General features: G+C 37.6%; 3 protein-coding genes across 3 annotated transcripts; 2 read left to right on the forward strand and 1 right to left on the reverse strand.

Annotated features, from left to right (window-relative positions):
* Positions 1–3,431: 3,431 nt before the first annotated feature.
* LOC104805371 lies at positions 3,432–4,421 on the reverse strand. The gene has a single exon (XM_010529926.2). It carries the CDS (start codon positions 4,058–4,060, stop codon positions 3,719–3,721), a length of 342 nt encoding a protein of 113 aa, XP_010528228.1. The 5' UTR covers positions 4,061–4,421; the 3' UTR covers positions 3,432–3,718.
* A 4,802-nt stretch (positions 4,422–9,223) lies between these two features.
* Positions 9,224–22,384, forward strand: LOC104805961 (titin). The gene is given in 13 exon segments (XM_010530681.2): positions 9,224–9,497; positions 10,498–10,705; positions 10,921–11,279; positions 11,373–11,591; positions 11,697–13,805; positions 13,897–14,865; positions 14,946–15,038; positions 15,402–18,733; positions 18,736–19,073; positions 19,156–20,744; positions 20,828–20,950; positions 21,037–21,276; positions 21,485–22,384. Coding segments are annotated over 13 exon segments (10,293 nt in total). The 5' UTR covers positions 9,224–9,452; the 3' UTR covers positions 22,154–22,384.
* An 878-nt stretch (positions 22,385–23,262) lies between these two features.
* On the forward strand, positions 23,263–26,650 carry LOC104805372 (denticleless protein homolog). The gene is made up of 16 exons (XM_010529927.1): positions 23,263–23,434; positions 23,544–23,656; positions 23,825–23,933; positions 24,013–24,077; positions 24,189–24,227; positions 24,345–24,441; positions 24,517–24,607; positions 24,695–24,758; positions 24,833–24,909; positions 24,994–25,075; positions 25,169–25,248; positions 25,378–25,462; positions 25,570–25,638; positions 25,726–25,793; positions 26,044–26,092; positions 26,219–26,650. Exons 1-16 carry the CDS (start codon positions 23,368–23,370, stop codon positions 26,540–26,542), a joined length of 1,479 nt encoding a protein of 492 aa, XP_010528229.1. The 5' UTR covers positions 23,263–23,367; the 3' UTR covers positions 26,543–26,650.
* Positions 26,651–26,981: the final 331 nt, after the last annotated feature.

A 26,981-nucleotide genomic window follows, 5' to 3' on the forward strand; every position in this document is an offset into this window, starting at 1 on the left:
CATAGACCGAAGCTTTGTATCCAAACGAAAAAAAACAAAAGAGTTTGTCTATTAGACATGAAACAATGACACACACCACATGCAAATTTTGACTACGTACGTTTATTCATCTTAAGAAAGGTACAATTAATTATGGTGTACTTAATAAGATAATGGATAATTATATCGAATGATATAAAAACAGATCATTAATTCCATTACTTTAGGTGATAAGCTGTAATTTTATGTCCTACAAAGTTTTAGATATTTCAATATTTTCATATATTACGCGGTTTCACACACTGTGACAAGTTAAAAATTTGAAAAAATCTCGTGTTTCCTCGTCCAAAGATAAACACAAAAAAGCCCATTTTTAAATATTTGCTGCCGAAATTTTTTAAAAAAAAAACTTCATAATAATAAACCCTGAAGTAAACTATATATAACATATCAAACACAGAATGTGGGGTTTCATTAAATATGCATAGACGGTCCAAATTATGAAAACAACAGTCGATCCGATGAATATTTTAATTATAGTTTTATACAAAATTTCAAAAATGACAATAATCTGACAAATTTAAGGCATAGATTTTGGCATTGCCGCATTTGTGGTCTGACTTTTTCTTAAAAGTATCCTAATCCCTATAACATTTATTATTGTTTTAGATATCAAAAGGGAACCTTTCACATATTTCACCCATTCATGTTTGAATCATTCAGATTTCCATGCAATGTAGAATCAACAACGCATACTATATTCATATATATAGTCCATTTAATGTGTATGTATCAGTTATTGTATTTTAGAAAAGGCATATATACATATTAAAATGAGACACTAAGGAAATTATTAACTTCCTATTTTCACACAAATTAAGACATAGATTTTAGATATCTATACTTACTTAATTGCATTTAAATTTTTCTTTTAACAAAAAAAAAAAAGATTGCAAATTTTCTTCTTGATATTTATAGATAATTTTATATACCATTGTTTCCCACGTTTTATATCCTTAAAGTACAAATAAAAGATATATAAAGATACAAACATATATTGGAAATGTTGGTATATATCCTCCACACACTATGGCGTCACAGCACACTCTTTTGTACTCATTCCCATTGTTATCTAATTGTAGATTTATTTATTTTACACCGTTTTAAAAATAATTAGACCGATTTTATTTTGTTTTATTAGTATAAATTTGGATTCCATGAAAACCATAATTCGTAAAACTCGTTTAGGCGCAAAACACATGGTGATGGGTGGAGGAGGAACAAAACGCGGAGGATTAGCCAAACATGGCCTTAAGCCCCCACATAGGATTCTCCCATCCCACCGCTCTCTGAACCCCCCCTTCTTTTGTCCTTTTCCGACCAGAGAGATATAGCATTCCAAGACCGATAATTTTCTGGAATTATTATTTTTTTTACAATAATAAATTTCCACAGGTGATGACGCTATCAAATGACGAGACAAAGACAAATGAAATTCGTAACTATATACGACATTTATTGTCGTATATGAAATAATCACTGTGGTTTAGTCAATAATGGAATTTGAAAACCCCATGCATACTTCTGAATCTAAGTTCCGAATAAGCAAATCAAGATTATAGTTAATAAATGAAGTGAATTTCGGCAATTATCGCACTTAGCAATTAGTATCCCTTTTTCTTTTGCGATGGGCATTAATCAGTATTCCTTTTGTTGTCATACATGTTAATTCTTTTTTTAAAAAATATATGGATTATTAGACCAAAATTTACAAAAAAATATTTTAGATAGTTCTTCAACACCAGCGTAGAAGGTGTATGTTTTTTTTTTTCATGCGTTTTTTCTATCTTTATTTTGTATCATCATAAAGATACATGAAAGTTATAATAGATGATTTTAATATTTTAGATGTTTACTTTTACAAAATCTAAATATAAGTGGAATTTAATCTACATTATTATATAAATTATATATATATATAAAATTTTTCGATCTAGTGATTTTAAAAAATAAAACCAATATGATTTTGTTTTCTCTCTTTTTAAGAAACTAATAACCTTAAACATTTTTTTATAACATCTTATAAACTTTAATTTTAGTTGAATAGAAACTTTAAAGATGTTATTTTGATTTAAAAAATTATCTCTGAAATACCATTTTTATTAAATAATTATTACTTAAATATCTATTTTAATATTAATATTATTACAACAATATACTGATTGATTGACAACTCGCGAAAGCTTCTACATCATTGTATAAATAACGTTGTATAGATAATACATGAACATGCATATGCACACTAATCATGTGGGTTATAAAAATTGTGTAAAAATCATAATCAACACGCCACCGTATGATGTGACTATTTATATATTATAAAATAATAAAGTTTAATAAATCGCATGTGTATACATTAATATCGTATTGTATTGTTGAATAGTTTAATGAGTTTTGGTTTTGTTTATTTTGGTGGGATATTGATTACTTTATATATTATTAATATTGGTAAAATAGTCAATAAAAATTTAAATAAAGAAGAGTGTGCATGCAATCCTAAAAAAGGTTCAAATTTGTTGGACGACTTTGGGCCCTTCTTAAAGAAATTCACGCACCGAATTCTACATTACATATATATATATATATATATATATATATATATATATATGTGCATTTCCATATAATACGTGTGTATATACACACAGACATATACACCATAATATAGCTTTGCTATGATCAAAATAAAAGTATCCGAAATTCAATATGCTTCAAATATATGAATAGCCTTAAATTCTAGACATCCATTTTAAATAATAATAATAATAATAATAATAATTTATAGAGTTTTGAAATAACTATTGGTATATATATTATAACAATGTATTCACTTCTGGTCCTACATGACATTTAAGCAATTAAAAAATGTCATAAAATATAAAAATCAACATTTCAATAAAATTTAATATTTGAAAAACCTGAAATATCTACTAAATTAAATACCTAAAGTTTAAAAAAAAACACTTATGATATGATGAAGACGAGCCCCCATATGATCGGCTACGAAGTCCGACCGAATTTCAAAGGACCACTGACGCAAGCAAATCTTACCAAAGAGGCCAAACCACCAAAATTGCCGAATTTCACATAAATAAATTACCCTTTTATTCACAGCCCCCACAAGTCTACCAAACCTCAGCCCTCAGTTTTACGCCATACCCTTTATAGATCAACTTGTAAAACTCAATTCACATAATCAATAATTTCATTACATGGACCGTCTCTATCATTGATGTGATTAAATTTGATGTCAATAGACTTAGAAATGATCACAAAGAATCTTCGCTAGAATAAGAAGACTCTTTGATTCGATGTGATGGACACTAATTAATTGTTGATTAGAAGTTTTAAAAGATTTTTTTGATGAACCAAACATGAATAATATGACTCAGAAGCTGCTGATTATCATTAATATTATATTATATTATACGTTTGTACATAACCTTTCTTTACCACTACTTAACAAGAAAAAAAGGGGAAAACATAGAAATAAACCTTATCTAATCTTAAAGAAAGAGGATAAAATAAACCCTAAAAAAATTAAACTAGGGAAAACAAACAGATTTTGCAAAACCCTCCCACGATAAATCAAAAATCAAAACCCCTAACCGAAAAAAAAAAAGAATCCTAAAAATTGTGATTTTGGAGATTCCAAACTCTGGAAGTTAATTCCCTTTAAGGGTTAACGGCGTCGTATAAACACCGTCTCCAGATTATCAGGGGGAGTGAAGAACTCTCTGACGGCGTTACTCCGGCATCGCAAAGCCGGACGGCGTTTTCTCGGCGCCGGTGGGCACTTCAACTTCGCCGGAATCCTCGCCTCCTTCGCCGTCGGCGTCGTCGAGCACTCTTCTTCTTCTTCTTCTTCTCCTCTTTCATTTTCTTCTTGCTGCTCTTCGGCTTCTGCCCTGATTTTAGTGTTCACCGGCTTGAGCGAAGCCCGTATTGAAATCCCGGCAATGACCCATTTCTTACCTTCGGCGTCTAAGCCTCCTTCGACTTGCGATTTCTTCGAAAACCCCATTTTTGTCGGTAACTCGATCAGTGGTTACGATGCGAAAGGAATCCGTACAGTGTGCCCCTGTGGAGGAACAAGAAGAGGGTTGAGTTTCTTAAAGCGAGAAGAGGGAATGAAAAAAGGGTCTTTCTCTCTTTGATCAGAAGTGGGGGAAACGGAATACGAACACGAGGAATCCGAACAAAATGAGAAGGAAGAAGGACCAGAGAACAAGAACAAAGAAGAGGGAATAAGAGGAAAGTGAGTGAAGAAGAGCCTAATTCCAGGGCTTTATTAGGTTTTTTTTCAACATGATAAATATTTTTTTTTTTTGTGGAATTTCAAAGGGATGGATTTTTGGAGAAGTGGAAAAAACAGGAAATGTGAGGGTGCGATAAAGAGAGAGCCTTTATATAGTCAAAGAAATATTCTCTTAAAACATGAGTTGGCCTTTGCCGCCCCCAGAAAAAAAGGGGGGTCCTTTAGAAGACATGAAAGAGGGTAATTTCGGAATTTAGAAAATTAGGCTGCCCGGGAATTTACGGGCAATCTGACAACCCGAGTGAGGAGGATTTTTGGCGCCATAGTTGTGAGAGTTTTGGTTTACAACGGCTCCTTTTCCCGCCTTGGTGAAATTTATTGATTTCCGATTTTGCCCCCTGTCTTGTATGATTAAAAAAAATTCCTCGCCAGGAAGCGCGAAATATTTAAAAAATAATAATAATTTCCATAAAAATGGATAAGATCGAGTTTCTGATAATTACTGGGAGCATTTTGCATTGCTCATCATCATCATCACTATCTATATAAATATATTTTAATTTTTGTACTGATAAACCCTAACAAACAAATAAAAAAATCAACAATAAATACATCAATGACGGTTTTTATTATCTTAAAAAAAAAAACTATTTCCCAGCATTGCTCATCATCATCATCACTATCTATATAAATATATTTTAATTTTTGTACTGATAAACCCTAACAAACAAATAAAAAAATCAACAATAAATACATCAATGACGGTTTTTATTATCTTAAAAAAAAAAAGCTATTTCCATTCATTACGTCTGCAATGTTACATTTATTTTTATAATTTTTAATATTATATTTTTTCACTATAGTTTGGAATATTATCTAAATGTATATTACATTCTGCTGATATGTATATATTATTATACGCCAGGTTTTTATGTCAGTTTGTCAGATGCTAAACGGTGTCGTACCAATTAATACAATGGGCCTTGCTAGACAAACACGGGCTTCATGACAAAAGCCTAATAGCGACATGACATTAAATTCATTCTCACTCCAAATAATAATTTGTACGTACAGAACCATATTGCAAAATTAGAATTCTCTGTCATAACTTAAATTAATGAGTAATTTTTTTTATATATTTTACTGATTTGTGATTTGTGATCATTCCTAGGCATCTATACTATTTTTTTACAGTTCGATTCCTAACGAAAGAACCAACAAAATTGGGTCGTAGTTTTTTTAATATATTTAAGCGATATATATAAACTGGATTAATAATTATCATTTTTTTACAAAAATTATATAAAATATCGGATTTAATTCGTACTATTTTAATTATTTATATGAATTAAATAATAAACGCCGAATATAAAAATATTGCAACTAACGTAAAAAAGGACAATTTAAAAACGGGATTAGTCGGTTGGAAAAGGTAAGAAATATATAATAAAAATATTTTAAAAATTAATAGTTTAAAATAATGCAATTAATAAAAATTCGAAAAATTCGTGGATATGGTGAATGGAGCTTTGAGAAACTGGCATGAGACACAAGTTGAGAGCAGAGGTGACGTGGCACGGACCACGTATGCTTTGTTAACTTGGTATCGTCCAAAACATCATGTTACGTATAGAAATTATTCAAATTGGGCAAAAAAATAAATAAAAATGGGATTATAATTTTTTAAAAAAATTGAGGATCATAAAGTGGACCCACAAAAGAGCCGCCCTCTTATCTAATATAGTGAAGAGTGGGACCCGTATTGGTCAACTTTGGGTATCAGTGGGCCATGCTTCCATTTAATTTAGAAAGTGATACCAACCAAAACAATGTTATGTTAATGGTTTCCATATTTTATACTCGAGTACGTACACATTTTTTTTACATACAAGCACGATCGAACAGATACAATTTCTGATCTATAATAACCTTTTTTTTTCTAATAACTTTTTGAAATATACATGTTTACGAATTACGTGCTAATATTGCATACATATACAGATATATAAATTATATAAGTTTTTTTATCCAATAATATAAAATTCAATGAAACTCTAAATATATATATATATATAGCGAAACCGTGAAATTTACTTTGATTATCCAATCAATTTTGATAAAATATCGTACGACTGGTATCCACTTTTCATTTTCAAAATTAAATTGGATATAAACATAGTCCGTACTTATATATTTTTTTAAACGAATAACATTTCAATGATCAGATTAGAAATGTTTTGAGTGTAAACTTTTTATATAATTTAAGAGATGCATTTGTTTTCAAATTTTAAATAATTGATTCAAGTACATAGCAATCCAATCGGAGATGCAAATACGTATTGACTCTGAGGCTCTAAGCTCATACGAAAAGATTAAATACATCACAGTGATCACACCACCGCATTATATATATATATATCCGTGTTCTTATCTGAATACCTTTATAATTTCTCACTGTAAAGGCAAAGCAAAATTGGAAATAATAGTCAATTATGTAATAAGGGACGGCAACGTAAGGACAATAATGTTGGTACTGGTCGGTTTAAATGTAAGGTCGCTATGCCAATTTTGTACACATAAATTTCGATAATATCACACGGTCCAATCCAGCGAGCGACGAAGAAAAGGTATTTCAGATGCAACACACATAGGTACGTATACATATTTGATTAATTTTCGTAGATATTTTAAATACAAAGTTTGCTTTTATCCTTAGTTCAAATCCAAACGCGGAAAAAAACATTCGTCCCAACTTCGAACTTTTTCGAACGTGTAGAAGATGTAGTTAAATCAAAGGTGTAATGAAGTTATGAATTATATAAAAAAATGACATAATATGACGAATTGAAATTGATTGCGAACAAAATGGTAATCCAATATAAGATATTATTTGACCACTAAAAAACCTTGTTCTACTATTAATATATATGAGTAAAAAATGATGGGCCAGCTTGGCTGTACCAGCCGCATAATTGAAATCAGCCATAATTTGGTTTCAATAAGTATACTTAAACATCTAATTTGGAGCTATACTTAATAATAAAATCAATGCCCAGAGCAAAAAAACCCAGCAAGCGAAAAATGACAAGAAAACGCCACATGGGTTTCAATTCAAGGACAAGAGGGAAAAAACATGATCAAATCATTCATATGCAATTTGATCATATGAGTGATTTATGCTATAAAACAACCTAGTTCATGATTAATGTTGTAGTTTCTAACTACTACTTTTAATCTTAATATATTTTTCTGTGTTTACGTGTATATATATATATATATGTGTGTGTGTGTGTGTGTGAAGCAGTAAGAATCTGACGACGACAACGTACGGTAAAAACTAAAAAGCCATGGCGGAAAGTACAGTTTCAACCTGCACCCTGAACAAGAACGTTAGTTACATATTTTATGTTGGACTGTTAAGGAAATTATAAATTATAATATTATATATGCATATATTTGTCAACATGATAAAATTATACCATAGGAGCTGAATGGTCGGTCCTAATGGTGGCCAGCTTTCGTTGAAATTGAAATGCTGATGTCTAAATCTGGCAGCAGATTCCACTAAAGTTGTGATGAGTGATAATGACGAGATTTAAAATTATGGTTATTGGTTCTTTTCATTAGGAATAACGTTGCCATAAGCAATGCTATTATTACCAAGGGGACGAGATTATTCTGAACCAATTGGAGTAACAAAAGAGACGGGTCAATCTCAAAATACTTTTAAGCCTAAAATTTTCAATTCATTTATCACCGAGATAAAGATTTAAGACATTAATCTACTGAAGTTTTTTTTTATAACCAATAGTTTACTGACAGTCGATCCATTTAATTTCTTAAATTCAAAATCATATTTTAGTCACACAATTAACTGCGTCCCCTCCTCTACATTAGTGTAATCGAACCTATAATTTTGAAATGACTTTATTATCCACCCGACCACTAAATCACCGTTAGATGGTCTGAAAACAGTTTTTTGGATATTTTGGATATTTTTATATTTGTAGAAACTGTTTCTATTTAGTTTTATATCCATTTTCAAATCGATTCGGTTCAAATGTTATTAAGCAAAATTTTGGAATATTTTTAAAAGAATCTTTCATTTTTATAAATTTTTTTACCCCTAAATGAACCCAGTTATAGCGCGATGAATACGAAGTATCAACAAATAGAAGTTTCCCATAAAATGATAGAAGCTTAATTTGAAAGGGAACAAACATTTCCGTGCGAGGACCAAAGATATGAACTCACAGGACACTATGATCTACCAATTCTCACCATTTAATTCTACAGAGAAAATGATTCTAATATAATTATGATCCAAGACTCATCTTCTGTATCAACTAGAATATAGTTTAAAACTATATCGTCTACAACCAAAAGGTTATACTTACTAGACATGGTGTGTATGAAAAGCACTCCTCAACCGCTTTAATCAGGGATGACCGTTTCGGGATTCGTTTCGAAATTTTAGCGGTTTAGTTCGGAAACCGTTTATTAGATATCCTAAAATTTATACGAAATTAGTATCGTATATTATTCAGTTCGGTTCGTTTTCGATTTCGATACGGTTCGGTTTTGGTTTTTAGGAAATTTGATAAAATTCGGTTCGATTTCGAAAAATTCGGTTTTATAAAAGTTATATCCTTAGAGAATTTTAAATGTTACAGTTCGGGAAAAAATCGATATTTTCGGTTCGGTATGGTTGGGTTTCTCAAACAGAACAAAAACGCCCACCCCTTACTTTAATTAAGTTTTACCATCTAGACCCAACTTCAATTTCTATGTTATCGTTGGAGGGGGAGCATCTCAATTACCTTATTAATGATTACATCCCTGGATTTAACCTTTTCTATAATTGGCCTTTAGGGAAAAAGCTGCATTAAGATTCTACCACCGAAGGCATGTGGATGATCAAATCAGTAGGACCACAATATTATCTATTGCCAACTCAGACGACCGATGTCCCCGAACAACTAATGGGACTACTTTTTGTCACTACTATCATCTATTTTCCTCAGTACCAATTATAAAAGTTATCAGGTTATAGATGCGTAATGATCTAGAGATTCATAAAAAAAAAACTCACAGGAGGTTTCTTGCGGAGAAAACAACTGTTGATCCTTGCGGGTTCTTTTTTTCCCCTGCATGAGAGATGGAAACTGGAGTCGTAATCGTCCAAGAACCTGTTTCTGCAACGGTATGATCATTTATGATCTACCTATATCTCTCTTCTGAACTTTGCTTTTCTATTTCCTTCTTTTTTGTTTGTTAGATGCATGATGTTTTGTCACAAGCTCTTTGATTTATAACTTTTACTTGTAATCTGATTGTTTAAACATTGAAATCTTATCAGATATTTGAAAAACTGAATTCCATGATCTACAATCTATTTTCCCTTAGACACAAGTTTCTATATTGAAACAAACAGAAGCTGAGATCTGACCCTTACCTGTGTTCTTCGGCATGAATATTGCAGTCCTAGCATCTTGGGATTCGATTCGGATGATCTCTGGACTTAATCAAACAAGTTCTAAGCATATTCCACAAAATCAGAATCTCCAAACTTTTTTTTAGTGGAAAGTTAACCCTCCTGAATTAGATTTGCAACTACAGAACCTTTCCTCATATGGAAACAAACCCACCAAATCTACCATATCCTGATAAGGGTTCTTTTATGCGTGTCAATTCAAACGTTTAGAATAGATGTTACTAGTTGGTAGTGTGAAAGTGATAAACACGTGATTTGGGGTTGGCTAAAATATTCAATATACCCTGTTGTGTATATATGTATACGACTATACGCCATGAAAAACTTACAATCTATGCGTTTGATCCTAGTTAAACAAAATTCATCAAATGTGAAAGTGATGATCAAACGTAACATAACTCATTTCTATCATTATAGGATCCGGTTAAGTGCCTAAACCAACTACCTAGCGAAATTAGATTCAGCAGAACAAGAACAACAGCCAGGTTTTGAAAGATCCTTTGATCAGATGAAAACCCATTTAGAGAATCAGGTATTACAAAACTGACAGACTTAGAAACCAACCCGAAGCTTATTCGTAAACACCTACTGGAATTGACCTATTTATAGTGATGTATCCGAGCATTTGCATCATAAAAGGTATAGCATATTGATTGAAATGGGAATGATTTGTATATATGTTTGAACATGTTCATATATATATATGCAGATAAGTGAAGGTGCAAACGAGTACCTGGTGAGCAAACAAGCCGATGAAACTGTCAAGTATGACGATATTGAAGGACCTCCTGGAGTAGTTGACCGCTCCATTAAAGCACATGAGGCAAAAGTAGTTCCCGATATAAGCATTGGCCACAGTGGCAGCAATGGAGTAACCATAGGATCTGCAGATCCTGCAGAAGTTCCAAATGGGTCAGGTAACGTATGGATGCTTACTAGGAAAAGCTGAATATGAACAAAAGCTGAATATGGACAAACTATATAAACTTGCGGAGAAGAATACGAGAAGAATACGAGTAAGAGATAGAACATAAAAAAAAATATACTAAAAAGAAATATTAATGTTGATAAATTGAATGAAATTTTCTGCATCCCTCTATATATACACACACTAATTACACGACACGATCAGGGAATAAAGAAAATGAAGGAGCAGAAGAAGAGAAAGCAACACACGATAATCCAATCGCAGAAACTACCGACATCACTAAAGAGAAATCTATTGCCGCAGAAAATTTCGATGTTGCACTCGATAGACAAGCATCAGACTTTGTGGAAGCTAGTTCAGTTCGTAATGAAGAAACTAGAGTTCATGACCCTGGTATGGTGTCTATAGTTGAAACTGAAAGCTTGAACCGGGATGATCATGGCGATATTGGAAAAGCTCAACCAGTGGAAACAATCAGCACAATAAACGATTCAGAGAGAACCTTAGATGATGCAACCGTAGACAGTAAAACAGAAGATGAAATCACCAGAAAAATTCAAGAGGTCTGCTTTAGTTCCTGAAATCTACAGGTCAGAGTTAAACTTGTTGATGTATGAAAAGTCCTTAACAAATAAATATTTATTCTGTCCCCGCAGATCCATGAAAGTTCTAAGGTGATTGAGGAAGCAGTAAGCACGGAAAAGCATACAGCACAGCAACAACTACACAGCATAGAAAGCTGCTCACCAGTTCACGAGGAAACAATGGTTGAAAGCTCTGAAGCATTGATGGATGCTCCACCTGCAACTGCAAACACGAAGGAAGAGATGGTTAGAAGCTGCAAAAAAATTGAAATTGAGGAGAACTCCAACCAGGTTATAGCTTGAATAAAGAAAACACAAATGTGTGTTTTAGTTTTTGTTATTCCCGTTTTTTCTTGTCCTCTATCAGTAAAATTAAGGCATTACACTCTTATTTAGGCCCACGAAGAATCACAGCGAAGCAGTACAGATAAGGATATCGAAGAACATGTTCCAGAGGAGAACGTGCCAAAGGATGAGACAACTGTAACTCAAAGTGAGGCTGTAGATACCACAACAGCAGAAGAAGAAAAGATCTCGAAGAATGCTGAGACGATTTTAGATGCATCTGAGGCTGTACATACTACGAAAGCCGAAGAAGAAGAGATTGCAAGGGATACCAAGCTTCTTGATGAAGGTGAAAATACAAAAGAAGGTCCTCTTGGATCAGAAGTGAATCTAACTAAGGAGGAGATGCTTCAGAGAGAAGATGAAGAGACCACAGAAGCAGCAGAACAAAAAATCCCGAGGAATGCTGAGGCCATTGTAACTGAAACCGAGGCTGCAGACACTATTACAGAACAAGAAAAGATCTCGAAAGATGCTGAGACAATTTTAGAAGTGACTGAGGCTGTAAATACCTCGGCATCTGAAGAAGAAAAGATTGCAAAGGAATTTCCTGATGAAGAAGAAACTACAAAAGACGGTCATCTTGGACCACAAGAGAATCTAACTGAAGAAACAAAGAATGATAAGCTTCAGAAAGAAGGTGAAGATACAACTGAAAATGAAACCGAGGCTGTACAAACCACAATAGCGGCAGAGGAAGAAATCCGGAAGAATGATGACACCATTTTAAAGGAATCAGGGGCTGCAGACACTACAACAGAAGAAGAAGAAGGGATATCAAAGAATGCTGAGACGAAGTTAGAAGCAAATGTGAATATACATACCACGGATGCTACAGAAGAAAAGATCTCAAAGGATGCTGAAATTCTCGATGAAGGTGAAACCACAAAAGGAGGTCATCCTGAACCACAAGAGAATTTAGCTGAGGAGACTCTTCAAAAAGAATGTGGAGAAACTGTTGCAAATGAAACCAAGGCTTTACAAATAACAGCAGTTGTGGAAGAAGAAATCCCAAAGAATATTGAGACCATTGTAAATGAAACGACGATGGTAGTTCCTACAGCAGTAGAAGAAGAACAGATCTCGGGGAATGCTGACACGATTTTAGATGACACTGAGTCCGTACATGCCACAACAGCTGCAGAAGAAAAGATCGCTAAGGATGCTGAACTTCTTGATGAAGATGAAACTACAAAAGAAGGTCATCTTAGACAGGAGGAAAATCTTATTGAAGAAGACAGGAAGGAGATGCTTCACAAAGAAGGTGAAGAGACCGTTCAAAATGAAACCCAGTCTGTACAAACCACAGCAGTGGCAGAAGAAGATATCCTGAAGAATGATAACACCATTATAAATGAACCGGAAGCAGCGGATAATTCAACTGCAGAAGAAGAAAGGATCTGCAAGAATGCTGAGATGACCTTAGAAGCAACTGAGGCTGTGCTTACCACGGATGCTGCAGAAGAAAAGGCCTCAAAGGATGTTGAACTTCTTGATGAAGGCGAAACTACAAAAGGATGTCTTCCTGAACCAGAAGATAATGTAACTAAGGAGGAGATGCTTCAAAAAGAAGGTGGAGAGACCACTGCAGATGACACCGAGGCTGTACAGACCGCAGCAGCATCAGAAGAAGAAATCCCGAGGAATGTCAAGACCGTTGTAAATGAAACCGAGGCTATAGATCCTGCAGAAACAGAAGAAGAAAGGATCTCAGACAATGTTGAGCCGATTTTAGATACAATTGAGGCTGTCCAGTCCAGAACAGCTGCAGAAGAAAAGACCACAAAGGATGATGAGCTTCTTGATGAAGGCGAAACTACAAAAGACGGTCATCTTGGACAAGAAGAGAATCTAACTGAGAAGGAGATGCTTCAGAAAGAAGGTGGAGAGATCATTGCAGGTCCCCCTGTTGTAAAGAAAAAAGCAGCGACACATTCACCACTGGAAAGTAAGGAAGTTGAAGAAAGAGCCCTAGAGGAAAGGAGCATGGATGATCCAAGTCCTCTGCAAGAAGAATCATGTCTGCCAAAGGAGCAGATAGACGAAACACACTCACAGGAAGAACAAACGGAGAAGCATGAATCGTCAAATGAAGCAATTCCTGATGACCAGCAGGCTATTACGGAAGAAAAATCTGATGAGCACATAAGAATTCCCTTGGTACTGCCTTCTGAAGAACAGGAACAAGGAAGTCTAGCTGAACCCGAGAGGGTAGAAGACGAAAAAGTGAAGGACACGGAGTCAGCATCAGACAGAACCCAGGAAGCTATTGAGACAACTGAAACACGCCGAGACCATTGTAGATGAAACCGGGGCTATGGATGCTACAAAAAGAGAAGAAGAAACGATCTCAAAGGATGCTGAGACAATTGTAGAGGCAACTGAGGCTGTATGTATCACGAAGGCTTCAGAAGGAAAGCTCTTGAAGGATACTGAACTTCTCGATCAAGGCGAAACAACAGACGGAGGTCATCCAGAACCGGAAGAGAATAAAACTAAGGAGGAGATGCTTCAAAAAGAAGGTGGAGAGACCCTTGCAGATGAAACTGAGGCTGTGGCTGTACAGACCACAGCAGAATCAAAAGAAGAAATCCTGAGCAATGTCGAGACCATTGCATATGAAACTGAGTCAGTAGATGCTACAACGGCAGAAGAAGAAAGGATCTCGAGCAACGCTGAGCCGATTTTAGATGCGAGTGAGGCTGTCCATACCACGACAACTGCAGAAGAAAAGATCGCAAAGGATGCTGAACTTCTCGATGAAGGTGAAACTACAAAAGAAGTTCATCTTGAACAGGAGGAAAATCTAACCGAAGAAGACAGGACGGAGATGCTTCGCAAAGAAGACGACGAGACAATTGCAAATGAAACTGAAGCATTACAAACCACAGGAACGGCAAAAGAAGAAATCCAGAAGAATGCTCATACCGCTGTAAACGAAACTGAGGCCGTAGTTACTGGAACAGCAGAAGAAGAAATCTTGAAGAATGCTGACCCTGATGTAGATGCAATTGACACTGGACCTACCACCGTACCTGCAGAAGAAAAATTATTAAAGGATACTGAACTTCTGGATGAAGGTGAAACTGCAAAAAAAGTTAATCTCAAACCAGAAGAGATTCCAACTGGAGACAGCATGCTCCATAAAGAAGATGAAGATACCAAAGAATTAAAAACAGGAGAAGATGAGGCTATAAAGACTGTCATCTTGTCGGAAGAGGTGAGCATATAATATTCGATCCTATATTTCTATGCTGTTGATCATCGGTATGTGTTATATTCTGTATATATGTCAAACAGGTGCCCCAGAAAATCGATAGAGAAGATGATGTAGAATATATCAAGGACAAGATCACAGCGAAAGAAACTGGAGCTCATGAAGTGGATGACGAGGTTAGACTAGCAAATGACAGACTATCAGATTAGTTATTTTGTGTTGGTTGCCTGCTTCAGTGGTGGTTGTTTACTTATTTTGAACTATCAGAGTCACTTCGATAACTAACACTAAATTACACCAGTTCATAACCGATACTACTCCCATGGCCTTTTTGCGTTGATTGCCTTTATCACACAAGATTTCTGATTCTTAGGCAAAAATTGAGGTGAGATTCTACCTCATTTTGTAACCGGTAAAAGGACCATTAAAAAAAAACAGAAACATACTTTGCGGTTTGTTGTAATAAAAAGTCATGCCTGTGAATCCTCGTCCATGTTTAAGTTCTTGACATTTATGAAATTTCATTGTCTTCTGAACAGGTGAAAAGTTCGGATCAAAAAAATGTTCAAACAGCAGAATCTGGAGAACATATGGAACCTAGCAGCTCAGGAATCAAGATAGATGAACCTCTGCCTGAAAAATCAAGCACTAATCCAGAAGAGAAAATCCTACAAGAAGACGAGCCTGAGGCAGCTCAAGTAACAAAGAAAGAAGGCCAGAAACTTGAAGAAAGCCCCTCTGGTATTCTGTTGAAGGTCGGGACTGAAGATCATGGCTCTGAAGATAAAGAGAAGCTGACAGAAGATAGCCTAAAGATAGATGAAGTTGATGAAACCAATATAACATCTGAAGTCTTCATTCCTTCCGGAGATCAGGTCGCTGAGGAATCTGGTGAAAGTCAAATTGCCAAGGAGCAGAGAGGTTGGACTCCAGGTGATCTAGAGGCGGAGAAAAATGATCAAAACAAAACCAGGACTGGAGCATCAGATGAGACCAAAGATCAAGAAACCACGAAAACTGATGAGATGATGAAAGGCCCACTAGAAAATCCGGTTGCTGTTGAATCCGTTGGATTAGGCGAAACTACACATGACCAGAATCTTCCGGAGGTGGAATCAATCGAGAAAATGGAGGAGTGCCCTGAATTGCCCTCCGTAGGATTGAAGCAAACAACCGAAACTGTAGATGAGAAGATCGAGGAGCAACCAGAAGAAGCAGGACATCTGGATCAAGAAGGTCAAGAAGAGGGTCCCCCTGTTGTAAAGAAAAAAGCAGCGACACATTCACCACTGGAAAGTAAGGAAGTTGAAGAAAGAGCCCTAGAGGAAAGGAGCATGGATGATCCAAGTCCTCTGCAAGAAGAATCATGTCTGCCAAAGGAGCAGATAGACGAAACACACTCACAGGAAGAACAAACGGAGAAGCATGAATCGTCAAATGAAGCAATTCCTGATGACCAGCAGGCTATTACGGAAGAAAAATCTGATGAGCACATAAGAATTCCCTTGGTACTGCCTTCTGAAGAACAGGAACAAGGAAGTCTAGCTGAACCCGAGAGGGTAGAAGACGAAAAAGTGAAGGACACGGAGTCAGCATCAGACAGAACCCAGGAAGCTATTGAGACAACTGAAACACCAGAACTTAGTAGTGTTCCATGTCTTCCAGCTGAAAAGTCAGAGGCAGATGAAACTCCATCATCTGAACTAATTTCAGGATTGGATGAGCAGACTCCAAAGCAAGTAGAGGAAATTATTGAAGAGGAAAAAAAGGAAGCAGATGAGTTAGAAGCAGAAAAAGTTCCTTCTAGCGAAGATATTTTTCAAGAAATATCTGAAAAAGAAGCTCCAATTTCTGCATCGGTGGCCAAGGAAGAGGAACAAGTGACTGCATCTGATGATGTGACGATTCAGGGGGCAAAAGGTGAGAAAGAAATAGCAGAAATGAACGAGAGTCAAGAGGAAGTTCTTAATTCTACAGAGACAAAAGAACCGGTATTCCCAGAAGAGGAGCAGCATGGAGATCCTGAACCTTCAAAGAATGATGAAAGGTTGAATGTTCAGATTCGAATGCAGGAGCAACTTCAGGTGTTGCCCTCTGACGAATCAAAGATAATAACCACAGATGCATCTGAAAGTATACAGGATAAACCAAAAGAAGACGAGGAAAGGCCCCAGGTGCTTGAACCATTAAGCAAGGATACGGGTGTTGCAGATCGAGGTCTTCCCTTGGAACAATCGAGTATGCCAAATGCAGATGCCAAAGTATCTGATGAACAAATTCAGATTCCATCTGACGTGGGAGATAATGAAACACTTGAAGGTTCTGATCTATCAAAGGTAACAGAGGTTACCGTTGATGAAAGGTTTCTAGAAGAAAATTCAGATGAACAGGTCAAATCGAAAATGAAATTTAAACAGGAGACTCCTACTGAAGAAACAGAGGAAGGAGATAAAGAAATAAAGGAAACAGAGAGAACAGAGGCTTTAGAAGGCTCAGGCACCTCAGAGACTTTGGAAATTAGACAGGAGGAACCCAAGGACCATGAAGCTCCAAACCTTGAAGATAAGGAGGAAGACAAGAACCAGAAAGTTCCTGAGACAACCGAGGAACAAGAAGCTCAGGCTGATCACTGTCTTCCCATTGAAACATCAGAACCAGATCAAACCCCGTCCACTGAGCTGGTTCTGGGAGGGGATGAGCAGACTCCAAAGCAAGTCAATGAGATCAATGAAGCGAAAACAAAGGAAGCAGATGAATTGCAATTAGAAGAAATCCCCCGGGGTGAAATTATTCCAGTAGAATCATCTGATGACAAAGGTCCAACCTCTGTGTTGTTGGCTTCTGGGGAAGCGGAACAAGTCACTGCCTCTGATGCTGTGACAATGCAAGAAAGTAAATCTGAGGACGAAGTCACAAAAATGAACAAGGGAAAGGTAGAAGTTCCCGCTGCAGTAGAAACCGAAGATATGATTTTAGATACAAAAACAAAAGATTTGGAAGATGAGGCAAAAGAAAAGCTTGAACATTACCATGTTGAAGAGGGATCAGATACTCCTGCTGATCAGAGTCATATAGAAGAAAAATCAGATTATCAGGTGGAGGAACTACCACAAGAGTTGTCCTCGGAAAAACAGGTTCTGGAGCCTTCAACTGAAGCAACGCCAGTAGAAGATGAAGACGTAACGAAAATGAACAGTGGAGTAACTGAGACTGTAGAAGGTCAAAGCATGTCCAACACTTCGGAGGATGCATGCCTGAACCAGGAAGAGACCAAGGACCATGGAGCTCCAAAACAATGTGGAATTACAGAGGATCAGACTCTTCCAAAGAGTGAGAGTCCAGATGATACTTCTTTCTTAAACAAAACAGGGGAGGTAGAGCATGAAGATGGTCTTACGTCTGCTCTTCCAACTGCCCAAACTGAGAATGTATTCCAAACTACTCTGGGTACTGAGAGTGATACCAGAGATGCACCTGCACTGGGGGAGACGATGACAATGGAACCGGCAGAAGAAGCACAACAGGCTGGTGATGATGAAGTAGAGTCAAAAGAAAAGGATTTTGAGACTTCAATAAAGCTAGAGGACTCTGAAACTGAGGAAAAGCATCCGGTTACAGAAATAACTGGGTTGGAGACTGGTGAAAAACCGGACATGAAGGAGGAAGAGGGGGTTACAGCTGCTGAGAAACAAGAAATCTGTGTTGAGGAGCAATCTGTCCCTGCAAATGAATTAAATTTGCTAAACAAGCCTACAGAAGAGTTAGAGGTACAAGAAGAACAGATCAGGGAACTTGAAGCCAGAGTTGAAGAAAAGATACAAGAAGAAGAAACCAGGGAGACTGTAGAACGTGAGGAAACAATTCCTGCTACCACGGAAGATCTGGTGAGAAAATTCAGATTCCATCCTCTGCATTGGCTTTTGAAGAGCCAGAGCATGCAATTTCTACTGAAAAGCAGGAAGATAAATCAGAAGAATCTTCACTGCCTAAGAATGAAAGTCACGCAGACTCTACGCCAGGAGTGACAGATACTTTTTCTGATCAAAATATGCCAGAAGAAACACCAGATGAGACACTTCAGACCCAATCCACCAATATGTCAACAGAGAAGCTGGTCCGAGAGACCCAGGCAGAGGTCAAGAACGATGAACGAAAGGAAGAAGAGGAATCAGTAGCTCAGGCACAACATGATGCTAATGCTGCAGCAGTAGGGGCTATGGATGCTACAAAAAGAGAAGAAGAAACGATCTCAAAGGATGCTGAGACAATTGTAGAGGCAACTGAGGGCAGGAGGGAAAGCATCCCTGCAAGAGGAGCCTCCCAAAGATCCCAAAGCTTCTGAGAAGGTTGAAGAGCCAGAGCATGCAATTTCTACTGAAAAGCAGGAAGATAAATCAGAAGAATCTTCACTGCCTAAGAATGAAAGTCACGAAGACTTTACGCCAGATACTTTTTCTGATCAAAATATGCCAGAAGAAATACCAGATGAAAAACTTCAGCCCCAATCCGCCAATACGTCAACAGAGAAGCTGGTCCGAGAGACCCAGGCAGAGGTCAAGAAGGTTCATGACGGTGAACGAAAGGAAGAAGAGGAATCAGTAGCTCAGGGACAACATGATGCTAATGCTGCAGCAGTAGAGAAGGCATCCCTGCAAGAGGAGCCTCCCAAAGATCCCAAAGCTTCTGAGAAGGTTGGAGATACTTTTGATCAGATCATAGAGGCCCAAGAACCAGCAGTTGTTCCTGAAACTAGATCATCTGCATCCCTTTCTCAAGAAACAGAGCAGAAGCCAGATAGCCCTGAACCGGCTGAGGGAGAAAATGTTGCGATCATAGAGGGAAAGAAGAATGAGGATATACAAGAGGAGAAGCCAGAGGATACTTCTGCCACAATGCAAAAGGAAGAAGCATTCTCACCAAAAGTCAAGACGGATATTGGAGATGCAACTGAGCGTGGAACTCATCATGCTTTGACATCCCTAGAAGTGGAAAAGGAAGAACCCCAAAGTGCGTTGAGGAATGAAGAAGAGATCAATGGTGCAGTTCCAACTGAAAAACAAATTATTCAGTCTCCAGAAGAACTAAGAGAGAAAGCTGATGGTATTGAGTTTGAATCAAACGAGGAAACTGCTGAACTACAAGCCAGATCAGAAGATACAATGAGTGATGAGAAGCATCATGATCTAGCAGCTGATTCAGGGATCACTGGGGAACAGGGTGGAGAGGGAACAAAAGAAATTTCCGTGGCTGAAGCAAAAAATGAAGAATGGTCACTACAGGAGCAGACTAAGGAAACCAATATTTATACAGCAGAGAAAAGCACCAATAATCTGGTTTTTTCAATGGAACAAGCACCAAAGGATCAAATAGAAGAAGTAAAGATGCAGGAGGAGAAACCCAGGGAGCTTGAAGCACAAATAGAAGAAATTCTAACTGATCAGCCTCTAGTAAAAGATGCACAAATTGAGCAAGAGGAACCTTCAGCCAAAGAGCAGAGGAAAGAACCAAGCTTGTCAGAGGAGGAAGAGGAGAAAGGCCCACAAGATATAAAACATGAAGTCGAATGTAGTCTGAACTCGCAGACAGCAGAAGTGGTGGAAGAACCCCAACAACTGTCATCTACATTAGCTTCTGAGGACAACAAGCATCAAAACTTAGAATCAGCAACTGAAGTTGAAGAAAAAGCAAAAGAGGACTCGGAGAACTTAGAAGAGAAGAGTTCATCAGAAGCTTTTGTTGTGAACTTAACAGAATCAACAATTCAGTCGAAGGAGGCAACCCCCAAGGATGGTCCAACAGTTGCTCCTGATGATGTTATGAAAATTCAGGCTCCAGAAATGATAGAAAGAGATGAAATCCTACAGGAGATTGCTGGAGAAGAGGTAAATCAATTGTGAATGATGAGTTTACGCTAACTCTCTTCCGTTTCTAACGAACTTTTTATATGTCATTATTGGGAATGCAGAAAAATATCTCATCAGAAAAATCTGATCAGATTTCCCTTCAAGAAGTGACAAACCAGATACACAAGGAGAATAAGCAAGCAGGCTTTGCCACTGTTGTCACAGGGGATATCCCAAAAGAAGAAGTAAGAATGGTTGCACACGCAATTTTATGTTTTTGTTGTCTCCTCCCCGTAATCTACATCTAAATGGAACTTTTAAATTCATGAAGAATCTCTCTGGACAAAAAGAAGACATCTCAACAGAAAAGAATATTGACGAACCCATGCTTCTGCCGGAGTCACTGCCTGCAAAGGCAGATAAGGTTTTGGCTGAGAAAGAAACAGCACAGGAAAATCTTAATGACACAAAGGACACCGATGAAGAAACAAGAGAAATAAAACCCGAAGTTCAGAAGATTGAAAGTGTGTCCTCCGAAAGCCTCCCACAAGGCGCAAGCAGTAAGATAGAGGTAAATCTACTTCTTCACTGTCCTGTGTTGCTGTATCAATAATCTATTAGAATCTCGGGTCTCTATTTATATGAATCTTTGAACTCCATTAAGGCATACTAGAGATTACCAGTATACTCTAATGAATTTAGCCCCACAAACATAGCTTATTCCCTAACAATAAGCTGAATTAACATATCAAGAATATTCATCTTTTAATCTGTGTTAGGAACAAGAGACAGAAATATCACCGAAGGGAGACTGCCTGAGCCAACCGAAGGAAATCACTGAGGAATTTCAGAAGCTTGAAAAAAGCATCCCACTCATTCTAGATAAGGAGATACCAGTTGAAGCAACACTGTCACAGCAAAAGACAGTTGAAGACTTGCAGAAGAATGAGAGAGAAGCAGATGGAGCTGGAAACATCAAAGGCACATCTTCAGAAATAAAAGGAACTGAACATGTTGAAAGTAAAATAGACAATTTAGATGAAAAAATAACGGAGTCCCCAACATCGATAGAGTCAGGAAGGAATTCGCTATCTGACCTTCTCCAGAAGGTGAAGAAAGGGAAAGAAACAAAAACCGGCGAAGAAGGAACTCGGGTTGAAGAAGCAAAAACTGATAAAGTTGAAGACACAGAAGCATCTCATATCGAGGAGGCTAAAACAGAGGAAAACAAAGATGACGAGGGGGACGGAGATGAACATAAGGAGGATAAAACCAGTCCTGACTCTGTTGTCATGGTGGAAGCCAGAGATGTGAATGACAAGACCCCGCACAAGAAATCGCACGGCATTCTATCTGGTGTTGGATCAAAGGTCAAGCATTCCATTTCCAAGGTGAAGAAAGCCATTACAGGGAAATCTTCACACACCAAGCCCGTATCGCCAAAGTGAAGTGGGAGAAAGAAAGTCTCCATAAGAATGGTATTTGGTTTGTCTTCCTTTTTTTTTCCACTATTTCGTTTCCCTTGTTTTTTGATTGGCTTTCCCTCCCTTTTCTAGAGTTTTGTGAATACTATAGAGCTGTTGATCATCCGTTCATCTTTCAGTACGTTGCAGAAACGTTTTGTGAATGTTTTTCTGGTGTGTTTTTTTGCATCTTAATATAGTGTTTTTCCCGACACTGATATATTTTATAGATCTAAAAGATACGTACGCGTGTGTGCGGACGAATTTGCATATATTTCCGTATATGTCTAATTTCCAATTGCATAGAAAGGTACAAAACACAACTGTTCCTACCTCTGGTGAGACGAACACGTAAAACAGGCTCATATACTGAATGGTATGTCTCGGATCGAATTCAATTATCCATCAGAAACAAAGATGCATCCGTATATTACGATTCCATCAGAAATTCAAGCACTGATAGGCACAGATTTAAGCATATACGGCGACAAAAAGAAGAAGAAACAATGCAATACGCATACGCTCGAGAAAAAATCTGCAAAAATATCGATTCAAGGTATGAAACTAGCAATGCGTTGTTGGTATAATTGGCGATGAAATCTTCCTGGGTTTATGGAATCGAATTTCTCCGGCTGAATCCAACAACAAGAGATCGAGAAGAGATTTTTACCTGAGATCATATATGCGATCACGGAGCTTTTCCTGAGCCGAACGAGCGAAAGAAGGAAGCATTTGAAAATTTGAATTTGATCGGCCCTTTCGGAGGAAACGATGTTAAATAGTGTGCTTGTGATCCGCGGCAAACGAAAATGGGCCGAACGAAACGCCGTCGTGCTAGGGATTTTTAATTGGGCTACACGAGCGGGCCTTTTACGTTGGTCCGATTATGCAGCATAAACGCCGTCGTTTCCTAAAGATTCATCTAAAGATGGATTTCTTGCTTCTAAAATTAAAATTAAACCGGACACCGGTTCGCAATCCCGTTATCTCGGTTCCCTTATATTTTCCCTCCTAAGAGGAAAATTTTTGAGTCAGGTGGTATTCCCGCCTAAAAGCGAAACCACACCGCCAAAACAGAACAAATTCTGCTTGTCCTTCCTCCTCCCGCCATCAACTCCATACAACCATTTCTCGCCGCCTCTCCCCTTCCTCTCTCTCTGTCTCTCTCTCTCTCTGTCTGTTTCTCTCTCGATACGCCAATGGAAATCTCTGGACAGAGATCTGTCTTCACCGACATCGGACTCAGAGAGCTCAAAGGATTCCGAGGTATATAGCATATATTTAGACGTATGGATGTTTCTCTATGTTGCAGCTGGAAATCTGAAGAGTGATACGAGAATAAGCTTTTTCCTTATTTTTGTGTATGTTTCTGCAGTTAGGAAACGACCGTATTTCGCAGATTCTGAGCTGAGATGCAGAGAAATCGCCGGCGTGGCCGTGGAACACGACGGAGATCGGACACCGCCGTTGGCAGTTTCGTTCTGTAAGGTGGTACAAGTGAAAGAGTCCTCCTGTCTCAATTCATGCTGAATGTTAACTGGACCATGTGACATATCCCACGGATTAGAATTTCTCGGTGAAATATTTTTGTTCTGTATGATTGGCAATTAAGCAGAAACTGAGTGTTGTTCAAAATTTGATATGTTAATCTTACAGAGGAGCCGGAATTCCCATATCTTCGCGGTGTCTGATGAGGACGGCCATGTGAACTTGTTTGATTCTCGTAAGAAGGCCGCCGCTTCAGCATCTCACCAAGAGAACACAGGTTCTCTGTCTTTTCCTTTGGAAACCCTTAAATTTTTTTGTCCGTAAAATAACTGAGGTTGGAATGGAATTATGTGCAGAGAAGACTAGATTTCGTGACTGGGTTGCTCATCACAATGCAGTCTTCGATGTTTTGTGGATCAAGGTACTCCATATGCCTGTCATAAAATATTAAATATGTTGATTGATCACCATTTTGTAGGGATTGAGGTACTTATTTGGTGTTTATGTGCTGTATTTTGGGAATTTCTTGCAGGAAGATAGCTCTATTCTAACTGCATCCGGTGATCAAACTGTAAGTAATTGCTCCGTAATTTGGGATTTATTAATTTGGAAGATCAACTTGATATCTTTCGTTCACATGTTAGATTGAGACCAAATAAGCTTTGTGCTTGTATTTCCACGGCTGCAGATTAAAGTATGGGATGTAGAGGAGAGCAAATGTACTGGAGTGCTGATCGGACACACGGGAACCATAAAGTCATTATGTTCACATCCTATCAATTCTGGTTTGTCTCTTAGAAACGGCTGGACCTAATTTCAATTATGTCACTTAAGTTAGCTCCAAGTCTTGTTACTCGCAGATCTTCTTGTCTCTGGTTCTAGAGATGGATCCTTTGCTCTGTGGGATTTGAGATGTAAGAGTAGCTCCCACAGAGGGGAATTCTGTATCAAGTAAGTGCTTCTCTAATCTTAGTCCAATCTATGAAGATCCGTTGTGGTTTTTCATTCAACCATCTCAACAGTTTCACTTTTGAACAGCTCTACTTCCATGGTTAAAGGAGCTCATCTATCGCCGCTTTCAAAGCGAGTGAGGCGTAGCAAGGTTTGCCCAACGCTCTGAATTTCCCTCTCACCCTTTTTGTCTTTTTTGCTCTGCTTATGTGTTCCTGTTTTCAGGCTGCTTCAACGAGCATTACCTCTGTGCTTTATCTCAAGGACGAGGTCTCAATTGCCACAGCCGGAGCGCCCGATAGGTATTTGCATGACTTCTTGCAGTTGTGGATGTTTTGGTCAGAGCAACATCATTCACACAATTTGCTTTTACTTTGCCCTTTCAGTGCCATAAAATTTTGGGATGCGAGAAAGCTGAAAGCTCCTTTTACTCAGGCATCTCCACATCCAGAATCATCAAACACAAAGGTAACCTCAATTGATGGTTCAAAGGGAAACTTACAGTTTAATACAGGTCATAGCAACTAGATTCATCCCTGCATCACCCTTTAATGGTTTCAGGAAAAGAGATCACACGGCATAGTATGCTTGTCCCAGGACTCAAATGGGTCCTTTCTTACAGCATCATGCAAGGACAATAGGTAAGTGTTTATCTTTTTTCAGATTCAGTGGCTGATTAAATTTTCTTATGATGGGCAATGTGCACAAGTAGAAGGTTTGGGGTCAGAAATCTTGAATCTGTAATCCGTCACACTTTTTACTTGTTCCAGAATATATCTGTACAACTTGCTGCAACTCAACAAAGGACCTATACAATCTTTCTCTGGTTGCCGAATAGATTCATTTTTCGTAAGGGTAATGATCTTGTCAGCAATGGCCTTATGTGACGCAGTTGACTTGCTTAATGATGTTCTATGTCCCATTGTCCCTCCTATTCACCATTCCGATACTTTGTTCTACAGACTATGATCAGTCCTGATGCTGAATACATTCTAAGCGGTTCGAGCGATGGCAACGCTTGCATATGGCAGGTTTGATCTCAGTCACAGTCACAGGTTAGATGTTCAACTTAATCATGTGACTGCGCATACTAATAATGATATCTTCTACAAAACCAGGTGAACAAGCCTCAAGCAGATCCTGTAATCTTGAAAGGCCACGACTTCGAGGTTACAGCAGTAGATTGGTAATTCCCTTTTGCCAAAAACTTACAAGCCAAAAAAATATTTCTGACCTCTGCAAAAGCATTGGCTTGATAGATAGACTGACCAATCAATTCAATGAACTCAACTAAAGAAACTAACATGTAATCTAACAAAACCTGCAACAATTCCATTCCTAGCTTGAAAACCAATCGACATTAATTGGGCGGTTGCTTATACACCGTTAAAAGCTCATATATATATATATATATAATGTGTAAATTCCTGGTGTAGGTGCTCATCAGAGATTGGGAAGATAGCAACAGCCTCAGATGACTTCACGGTATGAATGAACACTTTATACAAGAAATGCAATGGCGTAATGCTATAGAAATCAATTTTTTGCATTATAGATTGAATAGGAATGAAAGGTAGCATATAAATGCTGACTTCCATGTCTGTTCATTAGGTTCGATTGTGGAACATAGAGAACACTCGATGCTCAAAGGCAACAGTGTCTCCATCTTCAAACAAACGAAGAGTAAAGGAGTTGCCATGCACCAAAGCCAAAGAACCAGAAAGCCCGAGAAAGAACCCTTCAGACGAAGAAGACGCGTCTATGCCAATAATAAGAACTCCAGAGACTCAGAGGAAAACATCATCAGAAGAAGAAGAAGAGCAAATGTGTGAGAGAACACCCGAAACCGCGTTCAACAGTCCATCTTCTGTCCTGAACCCACCTTCATCCATCAAAAGAAGAACCATCAGAGATTATTTTCTCATCACGCCCTGAATGTAAACACATGATTTTGTCCGATTAATGCTGCATTTTTTTAAAAGATGATTGTACAGCAAAATTGCTTTTCCGAAAAGGAACATGCTCCAAAGTTTTTCACAGGTTTCATAAGAAATTCAGATCCAGGCATGGGGGTTTGCACTCTTGCAACATATGAATCATTGGAATGTCTTAAAGTGAAACAAAAACTAGTTGCAAAACTAAGCATTGTGGATTGTCTGTATATATATATGAACTTTTAGTAGTCTAATTGCGGTGCTACCGTTGAAACTAGTTAGCCTAATTTTGTACTCATTCGGACGATGTTGATGAAAAACCCTTCTGGGAATCAAACCAAGGAGAAAGCTTCATAAGACTTATACAGCAACTCCATACATTAATCAAATACCAAAACTCCATTTCCATTGCGGCGCTACCTTCTAAATTACGCTAACGT

This window comes from Tarenaya hassleriana, unplaced genomic scaffold (genome assembly GCF_000463585.1).
Source record: "Tarenaya hassleriana unplaced genomic scaffold, ASM46358v1 Cleome11, whole genome shotgun sequence".
Taxonomy (NCBI): Eukaryota; Viridiplantae; Streptophyta; class Magnoliopsida; order Brassicales; family Cleomaceae; genus Tarenaya; species Tarenaya hassleriana.